Raw genomic sequence first — 15,422 nt, 5'->3', positions numbered from 1 at the left:
GCTTCAGGGACAGTCACAGGGCAGAGCACTATGGCTCCCAATGACAAAGATACACAATCACTTTTAGGGATGTGCACGCAGAGCACAGCTCACCTGCAGAATCTACTGTGTTGGATGTGACATCCAACAGCACCGCTGCTGCTCCCGCTGTTCATTTAGTGCTGATTTCAACAAACTATTCATCAAAAACTCACCAGTCTCATAAATTACATATTATTTACATTACATTATTAGCTACATCATCTGTTTTATTAAACGCTGATAGGTGTTAAAAAAAACTTATCAAACGCACACGATCAGTGTATGATCACATGCTTCAGTTATTCTCTATGATAAATTGACTAAATAACACATTTTTTTAACCAGTTACTACTTTTAAAATGTTCAAACCACAGTCGGTCCTTTTTTTTTTTTTTTTTTTAACGTGTCCATCATTTATTTTCACTGCTCAGTAACAGATGATGTCACGTCCTGTTGGTCTCAGCATTGGTTCCTATTGGCTTCTCATTCATCGTAAAAAAGCTGCGGAGCATGCGCCATCACTCAATTAAATGTGATCGATCTTGTGGAAATTGATTCAGCGATATACATCACCCAGCCCTAGTGTTGAAACTAAAATTTTGAATGGTGACAAACCTTAAATCCTATGATTTAAGATTTGGTAAAGTGCATAAACAACACAATGAGTGTGGCCAACCCAAAGAATAGAGCTCTTAGTGTGGAACACGTTTTCTTTCAGGACAAAATTTCCCTTTAGCTTTGCATCAAAACAAATTTTCTTACATTGGATTAAAAAGTCAAAAACCAGTCGTATGCTTTTCTTCTGTTTTAATGCCGACAACATTGAAAGGAAACAGGTTTTCCACAAACACAAAGAGCCTTTAAACAGCAGCTAATGACCAGAGTTAAATAAATGAAGTGGAAAGTGTCCACCCAGGAGGAACCCCGCCCGCACGCAAGCACGCACACACGCAAGCACACACATACACACAGCAAAGCAGAGGACACTCATAGACAGACAGGAAGAGACAACATGCTCATGGAGGGATCCACAATGACCCACTTCCTCTTCAGCAGCGATGCAAACCAAACCAGAAACAAACTGGACTCTGACTATGAATGTTTCAAAAAGAAAAGATCTGATGAAGCCAGACAAGAGGACGACCATGGCTCACTCCTCGCCGCCGTTAGCCGTAGCTCTTAGCTTCTTCTTCTTGTAGCTGGGCCAGCGACACACGGGGCAGCAGTGGCGCCCTGCTGACAACCACACCACGATGCACTGCTGGTGGAAGGCGTGGCCACAGGGTAGACCCATCAGCAGGTCCTCCTTCAACAAGTTCTCCAAACACACCACACACTCGGAGCATCGCAGCATGTCGGAGGGCCACGCAGACCAAACACACGCACCCTCAGTGGTGAGGGGGCAGCTGTCCCTGAGCAGCCTATCAGCAGCCGGAGAGCTGGGGGGCGTGTCCTGTTCCGTCTGTCCGTCCTGCTTCACACCAGCATCTCCAGCAGCCTGCAGCCGCCATGTGGGCAGGGCTTTAATGTAGTCCATGTTCACCAAGGGGCGGAGCCAAAGATCAGGAAAGGCCAGGCGCTCAAACAGAAGGTTGGGATCCTCCTCCCAATCGGAGAAGTCAGATGGGAAGTGCTGCAGTGCTGCGATGGGATGGAGCAGGTAGGAGGTGTACCAGTCCCACAGACTGGCCAACCACTCCAGGTTGGAGGTGCTGTCATCCTGACTCCTGTCCCCACAACGCCGTTTCTTCTCAAAATAATCCACCAGCAGGCCGTGTGCCAGATAGGTGGACAGGAAGAGAGCTGGATGGGACGAGTAGAAGGTCCAGTCTGCTCTCACCAGACTGGCCAGGGTGGTGGTGTCAGCATAACGAAGCAGCTTCAGACTGTAGCCGTACAGAGAGTCCAAGTAGGGCAGCTGAAGAAGAGCCTGGATGGAGAGGAGAGCCAGGAGTGAGGGCTTCAATAACAGCACAGAGCTAACATCAGATAGCTAGCGTCAGAATAGCATCAGAAAGATAGCATCAGATAGCAACACAGAGCTAGCATCAGCGAGCAAGCATCATATAGCATCAGAAAGCTAGCATCAGATAGCAACACAGAGCTTGCATCGAGTATCTAGCATCAGATAGCTAGCATTAGATAGGATCGGATGGAAACAAATAGTTAGCGTCAGACAGCATCAGATAGCTAGCTTAACATAGCATTGGATAGAATCAGATAGATAGCATCAGATAGCATTATCAAAGAAGAAACAGGCTTTATTCTCTCCATGTGACAGGTTAGTAACAACTTCCTGTTATAATAAACATGCAGAGGAAGGACATGCACAGTCATGAAGTGGGTGTGGCTTCCTACTAACAACAATAATAACAAGAAGACATAGTCATCAACATCCCCTGCCAGATTGGTTGTCATTATAACTCCCAACCTTTTCCTAAATGTCCTAAATCTAAGAACTTAGATGTATACATAAGAAAATATTATAAAACTACCATCTTAAACGGTTTCTAAGAAAAGCTGTCCCCTTTGAAGATACTTCAAACAGAGTAAAAAAAACAAAAAAACAGGACAAAGGACAATAACTCCAGAAAAAATATTTGCGCACTTCTCATTTTTAAACTCCATCAACGTATTGATACCCTGAAGCCACACACCAAATTTGGTTATCTTATCAACTTGGACTACAGCTCTTCCTTCAATATGATCAGGCCTCTGAAGCTGACTACTAAACTGGCTGACGTGGGAGTTCCAACACCCACCCTTAACTGGATCCTGGACTTCCTCATGGACAGACCACAGGCGATAAAGATAGGAAAGAAGGTCTCTGCAGAGCTCACAGTTAGAACGTTAGCCCAAAACTCTTCTCCCTATACACATATGACTGTGTCTCCCCACGCTTTATAAACACAACACAGAGCGTGGGGGCTGGGCGTTCGCCTTCACATTTTGTGGTGGAGGACAATAATGTAACCTTTATTCATCACCGTAGTGAAAATCTCTGTATTTTATCCATTTTTCCCGAGGAATAGCAGTTGGATTGGGATTAAGGGACTTAATCCCACAGTGGTGGCATGGATGAGATTCGAACCGGTGACCCTCCGATTACAAAGAAATAGGTCACATGATGAAATTGCGTTTACAATATTAATTATGCATTAAAATAAGGACCAACATGAGCATTCATTAATGCAGGTAACAACAAAGGGTTTGTGTGTTTTTGTTGTTGGTACATGTAATTTAGCCTGTTTTTTGTGTAATTTTGTTGTTGTTTTGTGTATAATAGTTTCCTTTTCTGTTATTTTTGTAGTTTTCTTGTGTAATTTTGCTTTCCTTTTGTTTAATTTATTAATTTGTGGTGAGAGTGAGAGGCAGTGAGGAACATCTCCATCATTACTCATACTGCTCTTTTTACCAGTAAATAAGTTAAACAAGTGTGTATCAAACATTTGGATCAACTCCAGAAAAAGAGTGAGAACACGGCTTCAAGAATGAATTCGAACGATGTCTCACCAGGACAGGAAGCCAGGACACCAGCAGGATGGAGTTGTATGTTCCCAGAGTTCGTATCAGAACCACAAACCGTTTCACTGTGGCTCCCTGTTCCAAGGAAAAGGAACCATTAGAACATGAACATTCTGGAATATAAACATTTGTTTTATGATGGAACAGGAATCACACACACTGAGCCTTAAAATAATCAACCTTTTCAGTCCACAACCCCCAAAATGAAGTTTCCAGAGATAAGGTGGTTGAACACAGACATGAACATTGAAGAACAGTCATGTGGAGACAGGGCCATCTATAAGGGGGAATAACAGGGAGAGCTTTTTGGGACCCATCCATAGAGTTAGCAAAATGATAGTCCATTGATCTATGAATCAAATAGTCATCTTAAAGATTTAATCAGAAATAAAATGGGTTAAAAGCGACCAAAAATGGTGGAAAAAGTGGTGAAATGAGATCTTAAAAACATAAGAAATTGGTTAAATAAAAGAGTGGCCAAAAACTGACAGAAGAAGTAATAAAAAGGGTTCAAAGTGTCAATATTGCAACATTTAGTTTAAACTGGCAAATAATGGACATGACAAATCGAGAATGCAGTTAAATTGGTAAAAATAAGCATGAAATATGGTGAAAAGAGGTTAAAATAATGGGTCAACATATGCAATATTAGGTGGGAAAAGTGGTGGAAATTAAGGGTGCACCGATCACCGATTTTTTTTTAAAAGCCTGACCGGCCGATACTGATTTTGGCTGATCCCGATTTTTGTTTAATAACTGACATCATACACCTTAAATGTTTCAATCTTAGTTTATTGTAAAACATTCAACAATACAAACATGTTGTTTTAACTGCACATGAGGTAGTTAACTGAAATATAAATGAAAAGCTTAGAACACTGCTGTCCAAAATACTAAATTACATCACTTCCTTTAGTCTTTCATTTTTCACATTTTAAAAAGTAAATAAACGTGTCCAACAGGTTCCACTGCAGACCTGTTTTCAGCTCTTTGACAAAACTAAAGTGCACAGCAGTATTTTGGTTTTACATATAAACAAAATCACAGGGTTTGGCGTAGGTGACAAAATAATAATAATCGACAAGACAAACTAACAAAACATCTTAAACTACCAATAAAGTGTCCTGAGTTTTAAGTTTCCTTGCAGTGCAAAAATAAAAAATGTCCAAATGCAGCAGCTTTGTGGATATTTAAATGTAGAAATATTATTCTAAAAATAACTTGCAACAGCTGACAGGACAAAAGTCAAACATTCTACAGAAATAATAAAGTGTAGAATGTGTAACATTTTCATAAGTCAAAGGAAAATGACAGAATGACCATGACACAAGTTAGTTGTTCTCACACTTATTACAGTCACTTATACTGTTATAATTGTGATAATTGTATAAATCTTTGAATGGGTTTGGTCCAGAATACACCAGTGAGATGTTAGTCAGGTATGAACCTATCAGGTCTCTCAGATCTATAGACACAGGTCAGATAGTGGAGCCCAGAGCTCACAGTAAACATGGTGATGCTGCTTTTAGTTGTTATGCTGCAAAGAAGTGGAACAAACTGCAGCAGAGCTGAAGTCAGCATCCAATGTGAACATTTTTAAATCAAAGTTAAAGACACTCTTTTTCTCTATTGTGTATGATTAAGAGGGAGATTTTTGGTCATGTTGTTATTGATGTAATGTGTTTGTTGATGATTTAAATTGATTTTACTGGTGATTTCAAAAACAAAATTTGCCAATTTTAATGTTCTTATAGATTTTAAGCTGCTGAATGTTTTCTGTTGCACTTTTTGATCACATAAAGCATATTGAGTTGCCATGTGTATGAAATGCGCTATACAAATACATTTGCCTTGCCTTATACATTAGTGGAAGGGTTTTCTTCAAATCCAAAGCCATGAACTCCATCATTTTCCTTGTAGTAGCTTTGCTCTTTTCACAAATAAGGATTCTCAGCGGACCCCTGGTTCTGTTTACTATAGAGTCAAATGCTGCATACTTAACGGTGTGGTGGTTTATTAAATGGTGAATGAGGTAGCGTTATGTTTGCAGCTCCACCAAGGCTTATTTCTGCATTACAGGAATTATGAATTGCGATCCTTTGCTCTCTTTTTTTGTGTAAAACCGCCAAACTGCCGACATGCTAAGCTAACCGTGCTGTTGTTGTTATCCTGTGTAGCTGAGGCATGCACACACGCACACGAGCTGGTGGGCGGGGCTGTCAGTCAACTCACAGTAGAAGGGGACAGTGGCTGACTTTATGACCGACTTTAAGACCTTTGCGGAGGTTAGGGTTGGGCAAAAAAATCGACTTAATCAATTAGAATTTTAGATGAAAAGGATTTTTATTTTGCAAAATCGAATTAAAAAAAAAAAAAAAAAAAGTAAATTTTTTTTACATTTATTTTTTTTCCCACCACAGTTTTTTCGGACTTTTTTGCGTTCCGTCCTTGTGGGTTACCATAGCGCGATGTGAGCCAGCCCCCTCTTTGTTTACATTTGTTTACCCTTTGAATAGGCTATATGTGTGCCACAGGCATGCTTAATTTCTAATTCGCACTATGCTGAGATGCTAAGGGAAGAATTTATTCTTTTTTTTAATTGTAATGTTATATGTTATAAAATACGTAGTTATCTGATTTATAAATCAGAAATTTTAAGCTACTGTGAAGTTGCAGTTGCACCTTTGCTTAAACCTAGGTTAAAGCTTTTTAAAACTTTTTTTATTTTGGGATTGTTCTATGCATTTTAACTCTCAATATATCTGATGTCTGCAGTCATTTGTAAGCGCATTGAAAAAAAAATTTTTCTTTAAAAAAACTGAGATTTTTTTTAGGCAAAATTGCCCAGCACTAGTGGAGGGAGAAAAGATTGGCGGAAATTATCAGTTTCATATGCAAGAATCGGCCGATCCCCCAAAAATCAGGGAAATCGGCATCCTTAGTGGAAATGGTTTATAAGCACCAAAAATATTTTGAAAGTGGAAAAAATGTGTAGAAAAGGCTTTGAAATCTGATAGGGAAGTGACATAAATGGGAGTAATGTAGCAAAAATGCATTAATAGAAGCAAAAAAATGGCAAAAAATGGGCTCAAATTGTTAAAAAAATATTTTTAGTTTCGTGAAGGCATCTGGCGAGCCCCTCACAGTGTCTCACAAACCTAAATGGGGTCCTGAACCCATAGTTAACAACCCCTGGAATAACAGACCTGCAGACTGTCTAGCCTCCAGGTTAGCATTAGCATTATTATGTAAAACACCAAAAAGCTTTGGAAGAAGTTTCTATTGTTCCATTTAACACAAGTCCCTGTTTTGGATTGAAATCTGGAGTGTTCCAGAAGACGTGGCCCTCTACACCGGGAGTGTCAAACTGATTTTAGTTCAGGGGCCAAATACAGACAAGTTCGATCTCGAGTGGGCCGCAGAGGCTGGGAATCGAACAATTTCAACATTAGTACTACTTTGCATTTTCATGTATAAATTAAATAAAAATATGTTGAGTTTATAAAGCACTGACAATATCCATGCAATAGGTGACAGGCAGTGACAATTATTATTTAATTTGGGGAAACTTTTGTCAAATGATTTGAGGATTGAGCAGGATTTTGGAAAGATTAGGTTTCTATCAACAATTTGATCATAAAAATGACTTCCATTGTGATCTACAAGCATGGAAAAACTGCCAACCCCTGCAAATATCGTAGAGTTTAATTGAATTTGTGACAAATTCAGTGAAACTCTACTTGAAAGGTCTGGATGCCAATATATAGTTTGGATACAATACAGTGATTTAAATTTGCTCCCAATTTGTGCTTCATTACAATAATTCATTCCCATGAAAACTTTTTTTTTCTTTGAATATTGCCAAAATTCCTGAGCTTAACTTCTCATGGAAATTTGCCAGATTTTTTACGCCCCTTTGCAACCCTACTGAGATAACCACAGCTAAATTATTTGGTACTGTACACAATGACTCATGGTTTCTCAGTTATTTTTACCTTCCCCTGCGGGCCAATTTGGATGTTTTTAAACACATGTTAGGGGGCGTCTCCAAACCAACAGACTATGAAACATCATAGTAGTGTTAACTTCCACCCACGTCACCTGTGTAATGAAGAGGTCCATCCAGGCCAGCAGGTTGATGAGGACCAGACTGAGGACAAAGAGGTCATTGACCTCAGGCTGGACGGAGCGCAGGAAGGTGTCCATGGCAGAAAGAGAGAGGAACTCCCCCGTGCTGTGAGCAGGAAGCAGGAGGAGGATAGAAGGATGAGGAGCTGCGCTTGGAAAGCAATAGTAGGACAGTCTTGTGTTCATTAGGAATGTCACGGTATTGACGATGTCACGATACCGTGGTATTACAAGTGCTTCGATATTGTCGTGGTTATGTCACAGTATAAACTAATGAGGCGTTGTGCTTAAAAGGACGTTCCTGTGTTAGCTGTAGCAGACCCTTTCAGCGTAAACTACAAGTATCATAATGCTTTGGGGCGTCGTTATATGTTACAGACAATTGAGCCAATGGCGAGCGACAGTGCGAGCACAGAGGGGAAAGAAAACATGGCGGATGGAGGCAGCGAGCACAGCAAGAAGCGGTGTAGAACTTGTGGATGATGCAGCGGCTACAAGTCAGAGGTGTGGAAACATTTTGATTTCACCGCAACAACAAACCATAAAGGAGAAATGGTGGACGATATTTGGACTGCGATATTATTTGAAGTGTACCGTGTGCTACTCTTCAGAAAATACAAGCAACATGAGAAGCCATTTAAAAACTTGACGTCCTGAAAAATGTAGGAATTGTGTCAAACAAACAATGCAGTCTGGTCAAAAAACGGTAAAGGAAGCATTTATAACCAAACTTCCTCAGAACAGCTCAAGGGCTCAAGAATTATCAAGAAACGTTGCACAGTTACGGCCATTTTCTGTCATTGACAACATGGCTTTTAAAAAGTTATTGATACTTTAAATGCTCAGAGATACTAGTACTAACCTTTAACATTGACTTCATCTTTCTCTAGAAAAACCTAAAATTAATCTTGACACAGAATGAGGCAGTTTGCACTACTTTGATTTCCTTGGCTGTTTTTTAACAGTATTATTTAATTTAGTGTTACAAGACTGTTTTTGTACCTGTGTTCCTGACTCGTATAGAATTATTGCACTTAAGCTCAAGAATCTGTATCTGTCAATAGAACAGTGTTCAGTTTCTAATGTCAGAAATATAAAAGTACTGTATGACAATAAAGATAGTGAAATAGTGAACAGACAATTTCTCAATGGTCATCATTCTTGTTATTGTTAGCATTGCTGCTAACAGTGTGCCTCCCTGTAAAACCGTGAGCTTTCACACAATATGAGGTTAATACCGTAATTATACTGCACCGTGAAATTTAGATATTGATACATCCCTAGTGTTGCTCACCTGTTGCCATAGCGATAGATCCCCTCAGGCATCTTCAGGATGTAGGCGGGCCACTGCGTGACGCCGATCTCAGACAGGCTGCTGTGGTTGTCCCAGTGACGCACGTCCACGAAGATGAACTCGATCCTGCCGGTGAACTTGACCGACAGAGACGAGAAGAAAGCAGGAGGCTGGGACAAGTGGGCGAAGAGAAACATCTTGACTGGGTGCACCGGGTCCGCGCGCCACTCCTTCTCCAGCTGCTCCGAGCGTCGCAGAGTTTTGATTCGATGAGCCACGTGTGACGTCATCCAGCGGAAGATGTGCTCGGTCTCGATGCGAGGCCCCCTGTACTCTTTGAGCATGACGGTGCCCTTGGAGGCCGACGTCTGAGGAACGGACATGATGAGAGTGGAGCGCTGCCAGCCGCGTTTGATGCACGACCTGCAGGGAAGAAACGCCAGGTCAGCACGGACGCTCGCCATCGCCTCTTTAAACGCTGATTAACACCCAACCATAGATCTAAAGCTTTTCTTCCACAAACAAATGTCAAAGGTTGAAATTTCCACTGGCAAGATTGTTTTTGACTCCATCACAAACAATACATTTGTTGACAAATGGTCATGTGACTTCACAACACATTCAGCAAAGTTAGATTAAATCTGTACCGACAGAAGAAGAATCATCGACTTTTTTGTCCTGGTTTCACTGCATTTTAAATGAAATATCTCACATTTTCATCTTGCTAAATTCACAATACAAGCTCTGATATTTAAGGCGATCCTCCACTGTTTTACAAATGTGACCTAAAAATCTTAGAAATGTACTTATTAGAAGATCTATGCCTAATAAAACACATTATTACGCACCATATTTGTTTAATTGCCTTTTAAAAATGGGACTAAGAGTAATCACGGACTGTTGAAGACACAAAAACCCTTTTTGGGCACAGATTCACAGCAGTCGTCAGCAATGTGTGCGTCGTCGGTGGTGCAGTGGACTCCTCCTACCTGTAGTCATTAGAGCAGTTGAAGGTCCCAGTTCTGATCCCAAACTGGGACACTTTCTGAACCATCTTCCTCCAGTTAGAATGACTGAGCAGAGCCTCCCTGTCCTGAGCGATCACCTACAAAAAAATTAAGATTGTATTTATATTATTGGTTAAAGTAAAAGTTTTCTGCATGCTTACGTCAGCACATAAACAGGTTTTGACTGAACTGTTGGTTCATTCATTCAGAGCATGGACTTCAGCCCACACCACAGCAGGAAGGCTTACTGGCCTTTCTGGTATTCCTTTAAATGTACTCAAAGTAAAAGTTACTAGTTACTTTCACTACCCACGTTTATTGTTGGTAATAAATTTTAAACACAGTATGTATAAACTTTAAAAGGAAGAGACCAAATTTTGCACTATTGGAACTTAATTTATTTTCCAGAAACAGCATTTGTATAAAATAAAAAGTTTGTCAAAATGTGGAATTCTTTTTTTTAAAATAAAATAACACCAAAAAATTCAATTCAAAACAATAAATTCCCAGGCTAGCTACATTTATGAACTCTAAAACTGAGAAAATAACCTCCATTAAATGCTGTTTTGGTGCTGTACATTATGTTTAATCTGATTGGTCGGCTATGATGCAATACATTTGCTTGTTGTCTGGTCATTTCATTTTTTGTAGTTTCACAATGTCCGTTAATCATTTCAAAACAAAAAATATATAAATTACTCAGTAACTGTTGGGTGTAGAAATGTACAAGTACCCATGAAAGCAACTCAATTACAGTAAAGTGAGTAACTGTAATCCATTACTTTCACCTCAGCTTTTAAACCAGTTTGTGACGCCTGATCTTAGATTGAATCCAGTGTTCTAGTGAAGTTATTGACTCGTGGGGCGAGGTTTGAACGCTTTGATCATCTGTTGATCTGATGTCGTTTCTTTTATACAAATGTATCCAGTGTTGATCTACGATAGAGCTGTTGACTTAAACATTCATTATCTGTGGTTGAATGTACCTGGGAGTTATTGTGCTTATTGATCTAAGGTGTAAACTGTGAGTAGAACAAAGAGTATTACCATATCTCACATACTGTGCTGAAGTTTGAGGAAATAACTACAAAACAAGATTACAACCATTAGTTTCACTTAAAAAGCGAGCAATACGTTATGTTCATAATACAGGACATTTGGACCACACCACACTTTTCCATCATGGACAACAAATAAAATAGCTTTTGAGTGTCAGTAAGTGGTACCAGGTTGTGGAACAGTTTGTGTGTGGAAATAACAAAATGTCTGAATTTAAAGCCATTCAGACAAATACATAAAATGTATCTACTTGCAACATAAGTGTCAAAGGGAGAAAAAAATGATAAACAGGTGTGTGTATATTTATGTATGTGTATGTTTGGACAGATAAATGTATAGTTGATTACATGAATTGTATAATTATATAGATATATATCAATTAATGATGTCTTCTTTTAGAGTGTAAATAGGTGTATATTATAAGAACATGAATGTATAGATATTACAAGGGGTAGGATCACACTAGTTTATATTCAGGTTTATACTTCCTCCTACTTCGTTTCCAACATGTACAGGCTTCATGTGCAGCATTTTCTTTGTTTTTTTTTTTTTTTGTTTTTTTTAAGTTAGTGAGGATGCAGGACGCATATATTATCCGTTTTTTTCTTCCGTCACAGAATTTTGGCATGTTTCAACTACCTCAGTGTTTGACAATTAAGATGATCAAAATGTGTCAAAAAATTCAGCACAGGGGCACTGGTACTTTAGTGATTTGTAACTTTTATTAAAAAAAATGTAAAACATTTTTTTGTTCAAAATGTCCCCATTAATTTTGATTGGAAATTTCAGCATTTTAAGTTTTAACGGCTTTAACTTTAGCTGTTCAGCCATTCTTCAACAATTCAACTTTTAAAATACGCAGCTGTCTGATTGTTAATGCTAGGCTAATGCTAATGATAGGCAAATGCTAGCTATTGCTAGGTCAATGCTAATGCCAAAAAATGTTAATACCAGTCTTATGTTAATATTAGCTAATCAGTCCCTCCAGGATTTCGCGATATTGCGATCGTAACTATTAAACTATTAAAATCAAGCAAACGCTTATGCTTATGCTAGCTAATTGTTAATGCTAGCTTATGCTAATGTTAATGCTAGTTAATACTAAGCTAATAGTCATGCTAGGCTAATGCTAAAGCACTGTTCAATGACGAGGGCCAGCACCTGCATCCTCACTAGCATTTTCTTCAGGAAATGCAAACATTCTCATTATTATTATTATTATTTTCTCATCTCACTGCTGTTGTGTTCATGTTTGAAATAAAAATTAAATGACATCCAATCAAGTCATCATCATCATCATCATCATCATCATGTGTGGCTGAGCTCCTGACCTGAACCAGCCAGATTCCATCTTTGGTGTCCTCCACTAACTCATAGAAGTGCATCTCTCCACTGAAGTGTGTGCTGCTAGAGTCTCCGGCCTCGCTCTGCTCGTCCACCTTCTTGATAGCGGAGTACAGCTCGCCCTGAGTCAGCTCCCCTGTGGACCACCACATTCTTCATCAGAAACACTGAAATTACGTCTCTTATGATTTCTACAAAACACAAATTATCTCAAGGCTAAAGGTTTCCCAGGATGTGTGCATCCTGCATCTTCTTTGTTAGTTCAAAATTCTAAACAGTGAAACAAACAGTCCTTTAAAGTAAAACGGGTCAAAGAATGTCTTAAAGCTCTAATCTTCTTTGGAACATATTCCTTTGATACACACGACTCATTATTGAGTTATGGGTGTTTTGTTTAAAGAATATAACCAAACAAAACCTCTACAATCATATATGATCTTTGATGGACTAACGTAAAAGTACAAGTACAGTTTAAAACCATAACAGTGGCCATTATTGTAGGGTTTTGCATCCCCTGGTGGCATTTCCACATACAAATTTACAAATCACAACACATGTGACAACAGTATATGTAAAAAAAAAAGTCACAAATATTCCTTCATAGAGAAGATTCTTAAAGGAGAAGTACCATTTATTTTGGCATATTTTTAGGGGAGGGTTGACCAGTAAACAAAATAAATAATACAATAAATCATATTTAAAAAAAAAAAATAAAAACCCTTGGCACAACTTTGGAAAAAGTTAGGGCTGGTCGATATGGACCAAAACTCATATGTCAATATCTTTTCTCAAAATGGTGATATACAATATAAATCTCGATAATTTCATATTAAATAAATTCTTACCAGAAAGACAATTGTGGGTTAAATTTGCTAATTCAAAAAGCCACACAGGCACATTTATTAATGAACAGCTGCACAATACGTGACACTTTTAGCTTTTTCTCCTCCTAGGGGAAGGTCTGGGTTAGGACGCACTCAGAAATCCATCGAACAGAGCTTTTTATGTTTTTTTAAGAAGCAGCAAAAGCAGCCACTCCTAAAACAAGTATTTTAATGTAAAATAAGCTATAAAATATATATCAATATAGGCGATATTGTAATTTGATGTAACTGATGTAATTTGAATCTCAATAAATCTCCCAGCTCTAAAAAAAAAAAAAAAGCTGCTGCCAAAATCAGGCATTTTAGGCCGTAACAATAGCAGAAATTGGTCTTGAAATCCTGAATGTACTGAAAAATAGGAAAAGGTCTTGTTACCAATTTATTTATATTGGAATATATATCTGTTAGGGTTTCATTTTTTTCAGACAAGGTTTATCTCCTGACATGTTTCAACTGTCAACTGCCAGTGGAAACATGTCAGGAGATTTAAAAAATCCTGAAAAACCTTGTCTGAATAAACAAAACCATGTTAAAACCATGTTTAAATAATAATAATAATAATAATAATAAGAAAAAAGACAATGAACTTACTGGAATTATTACACTGGATATACATCGTTATCAGGATATAAATCTACCTATATCGTGATGTAACATTTTCTCCATATCGCACAGCCCTATCTGATGGATTTGTATCAGAGCTCCACAGAGAGCAGATGACGTGATGTTTTTGTTATTGTTTTAGGTGACGTAATGTTTTTGTTGTTGTTTTAGGTGACGTGATGTTTTTGTTGTTGTTTTAGGTGATGTGATGTTACCAGACTTCTCCACCAGCTCGCTGACGTCCCTCTTCTCGGCCAGCCCTGAGTATCCCAGTCCTCTGCACTCCAGGATGGTCTTTAACTTCTTGTAGCTCAGTGTCACCGGGTCCACCAGCTGCGTGGCCACTATTCCGGTCTCATACCAAACCGCAGCTTCGAAAATCCTCGCCAGCACGAACAGGACGAGGAAATATAGGAGCAGGAAGAAAAGCTTCAACCACATCTTCAGGCGGAGCGCTGTCAGAGGCCTCCAACGGGGCAGGCTTCACTGCTTCAGGGCCGCCCTCATTCAGCCATCTCTCAGACAACGGTCACCAGTTAGGAATTAGCTCCAGGTAACACACGGAAGCTGAGCTAGCTGGTTAGCTTAGCATTCCCTGCGCTCCTACGCGGTGAACAGGCCGGTGAGAGACCGCAGTGCAGCCCGTTGCTGAGGCCGTACAGGTCCGCATTAAACTACAACTGCACAGCAACGTCTACACCCGTAAACAAGCTCTTATTCTGCGGCTTCAGCGCAACATCAGCACAGCGCCACCTACTGCACAGGAAGATACACGCAACAACATATTAAATATAATTATTTTTAATATTCATTATAGACCCCTTAATGGCCACGTCAGATGACGTCACAACTGTAGCTGGAGGCAAAAACAGGAAACGCTGCTGGTTAAAGACTGTGGAGGCTAGTAATGTTACAGCTTTAGAATGACGTCTTGTTGAATGTTCATCTACATAAACGTTTACAATTTAAATGTTTACCTGCACTACTTTCCTATTATTATCATTTTATTTAGATTTGCACACATTAGTCTTTTACTGTTTATATTTTTAATAGTTGATCGTTAGTATTTAACATTTACATTGTCAGATAGAGCACAGTTCACCAAGTTAAATTCCTCGTGTGTATAACATATTCCATGGCCAATAAAGTTGATTCTGATTGTTGTGTGTTTGGTACTTTGAATAAAAAATGACTGGTAAAAGAATTGAAGTTGCTTGAGTAAAAGTAAAAAAAAGTACATGCTATTAAATGTTAAAAAATAAATAAAAGTAAAACAATAAGACAGGGGTTTTAAACCAGCAATTTCCATATCTTTAATTTTTTTAAGAACTTGTAGAATACTGGTACATGGAAACAAGTTAAATCTGTTACCTTTGAACACCTGGAGAATTTAGCACTCATAATAAATATGAATTGCAGATAAAATGTGTCAAGAAAAAAAAAAAAAAGGTCAATTAAATATTCTCAAAACATGAAAATGTTAACTATGAAACTAAGGAACCTACCTACAGAAAAAAAAAGCTTAAACTACACCAACATTTTTCATTTAGCCTGAAG

The 15,422-nt window shown here is 38.8% G+C and overlaps 1 protein-coding gene across 1 annotated transcript; it reads right to left on the bottom strand.

Moving 5' to 3' along the window:
• Positions 1 to 402: 402 nt before the first annotated feature.
• On the bottom strand, positions 403 to 14,609 carry rnf103 (ring finger protein 103). Its single transcript, XM_028458990.1, has 7 exons — positions 14,081 to 14,609; positions 12,366 to 12,514; positions 9,958 to 10,073; positions 8,969 to 9,391; positions 7,648 to 7,780; positions 3,535 to 3,621; positions 403 to 1,951 (listed from the first exon to the last, which is right to left on the bottom strand). The coding sequence occupies exons 1-7, from the start codon at positions 14,304 to 14,306 to the stop codon at positions 1,172 to 1,174; spliced, it is 1,914 nt and encodes a 637-aa protein (XP_028314791.1). The 5' UTR covers positions 14,307 to 14,609; the 3' UTR covers positions 403 to 1,171.
• Positions 14,610 to 15,422: the final 813 nt, after the last annotated feature.

This window comes from Gouania willdenowi, chromosome 10, assembly GCF_900634775.1.
Source record: "Gouania willdenowi chromosome 10, fGouWil2.1, whole genome shotgun sequence".
NCBI classification, from domain to species: Eukaryota; Metazoa; Chordata; class Actinopteri; order Blenniiformes; family Gobiesocidae; genus Gouania; species Gouania willdenowi.
This window is presented reverse-complemented; position numbering and strand designations above follow the sequence as displayed.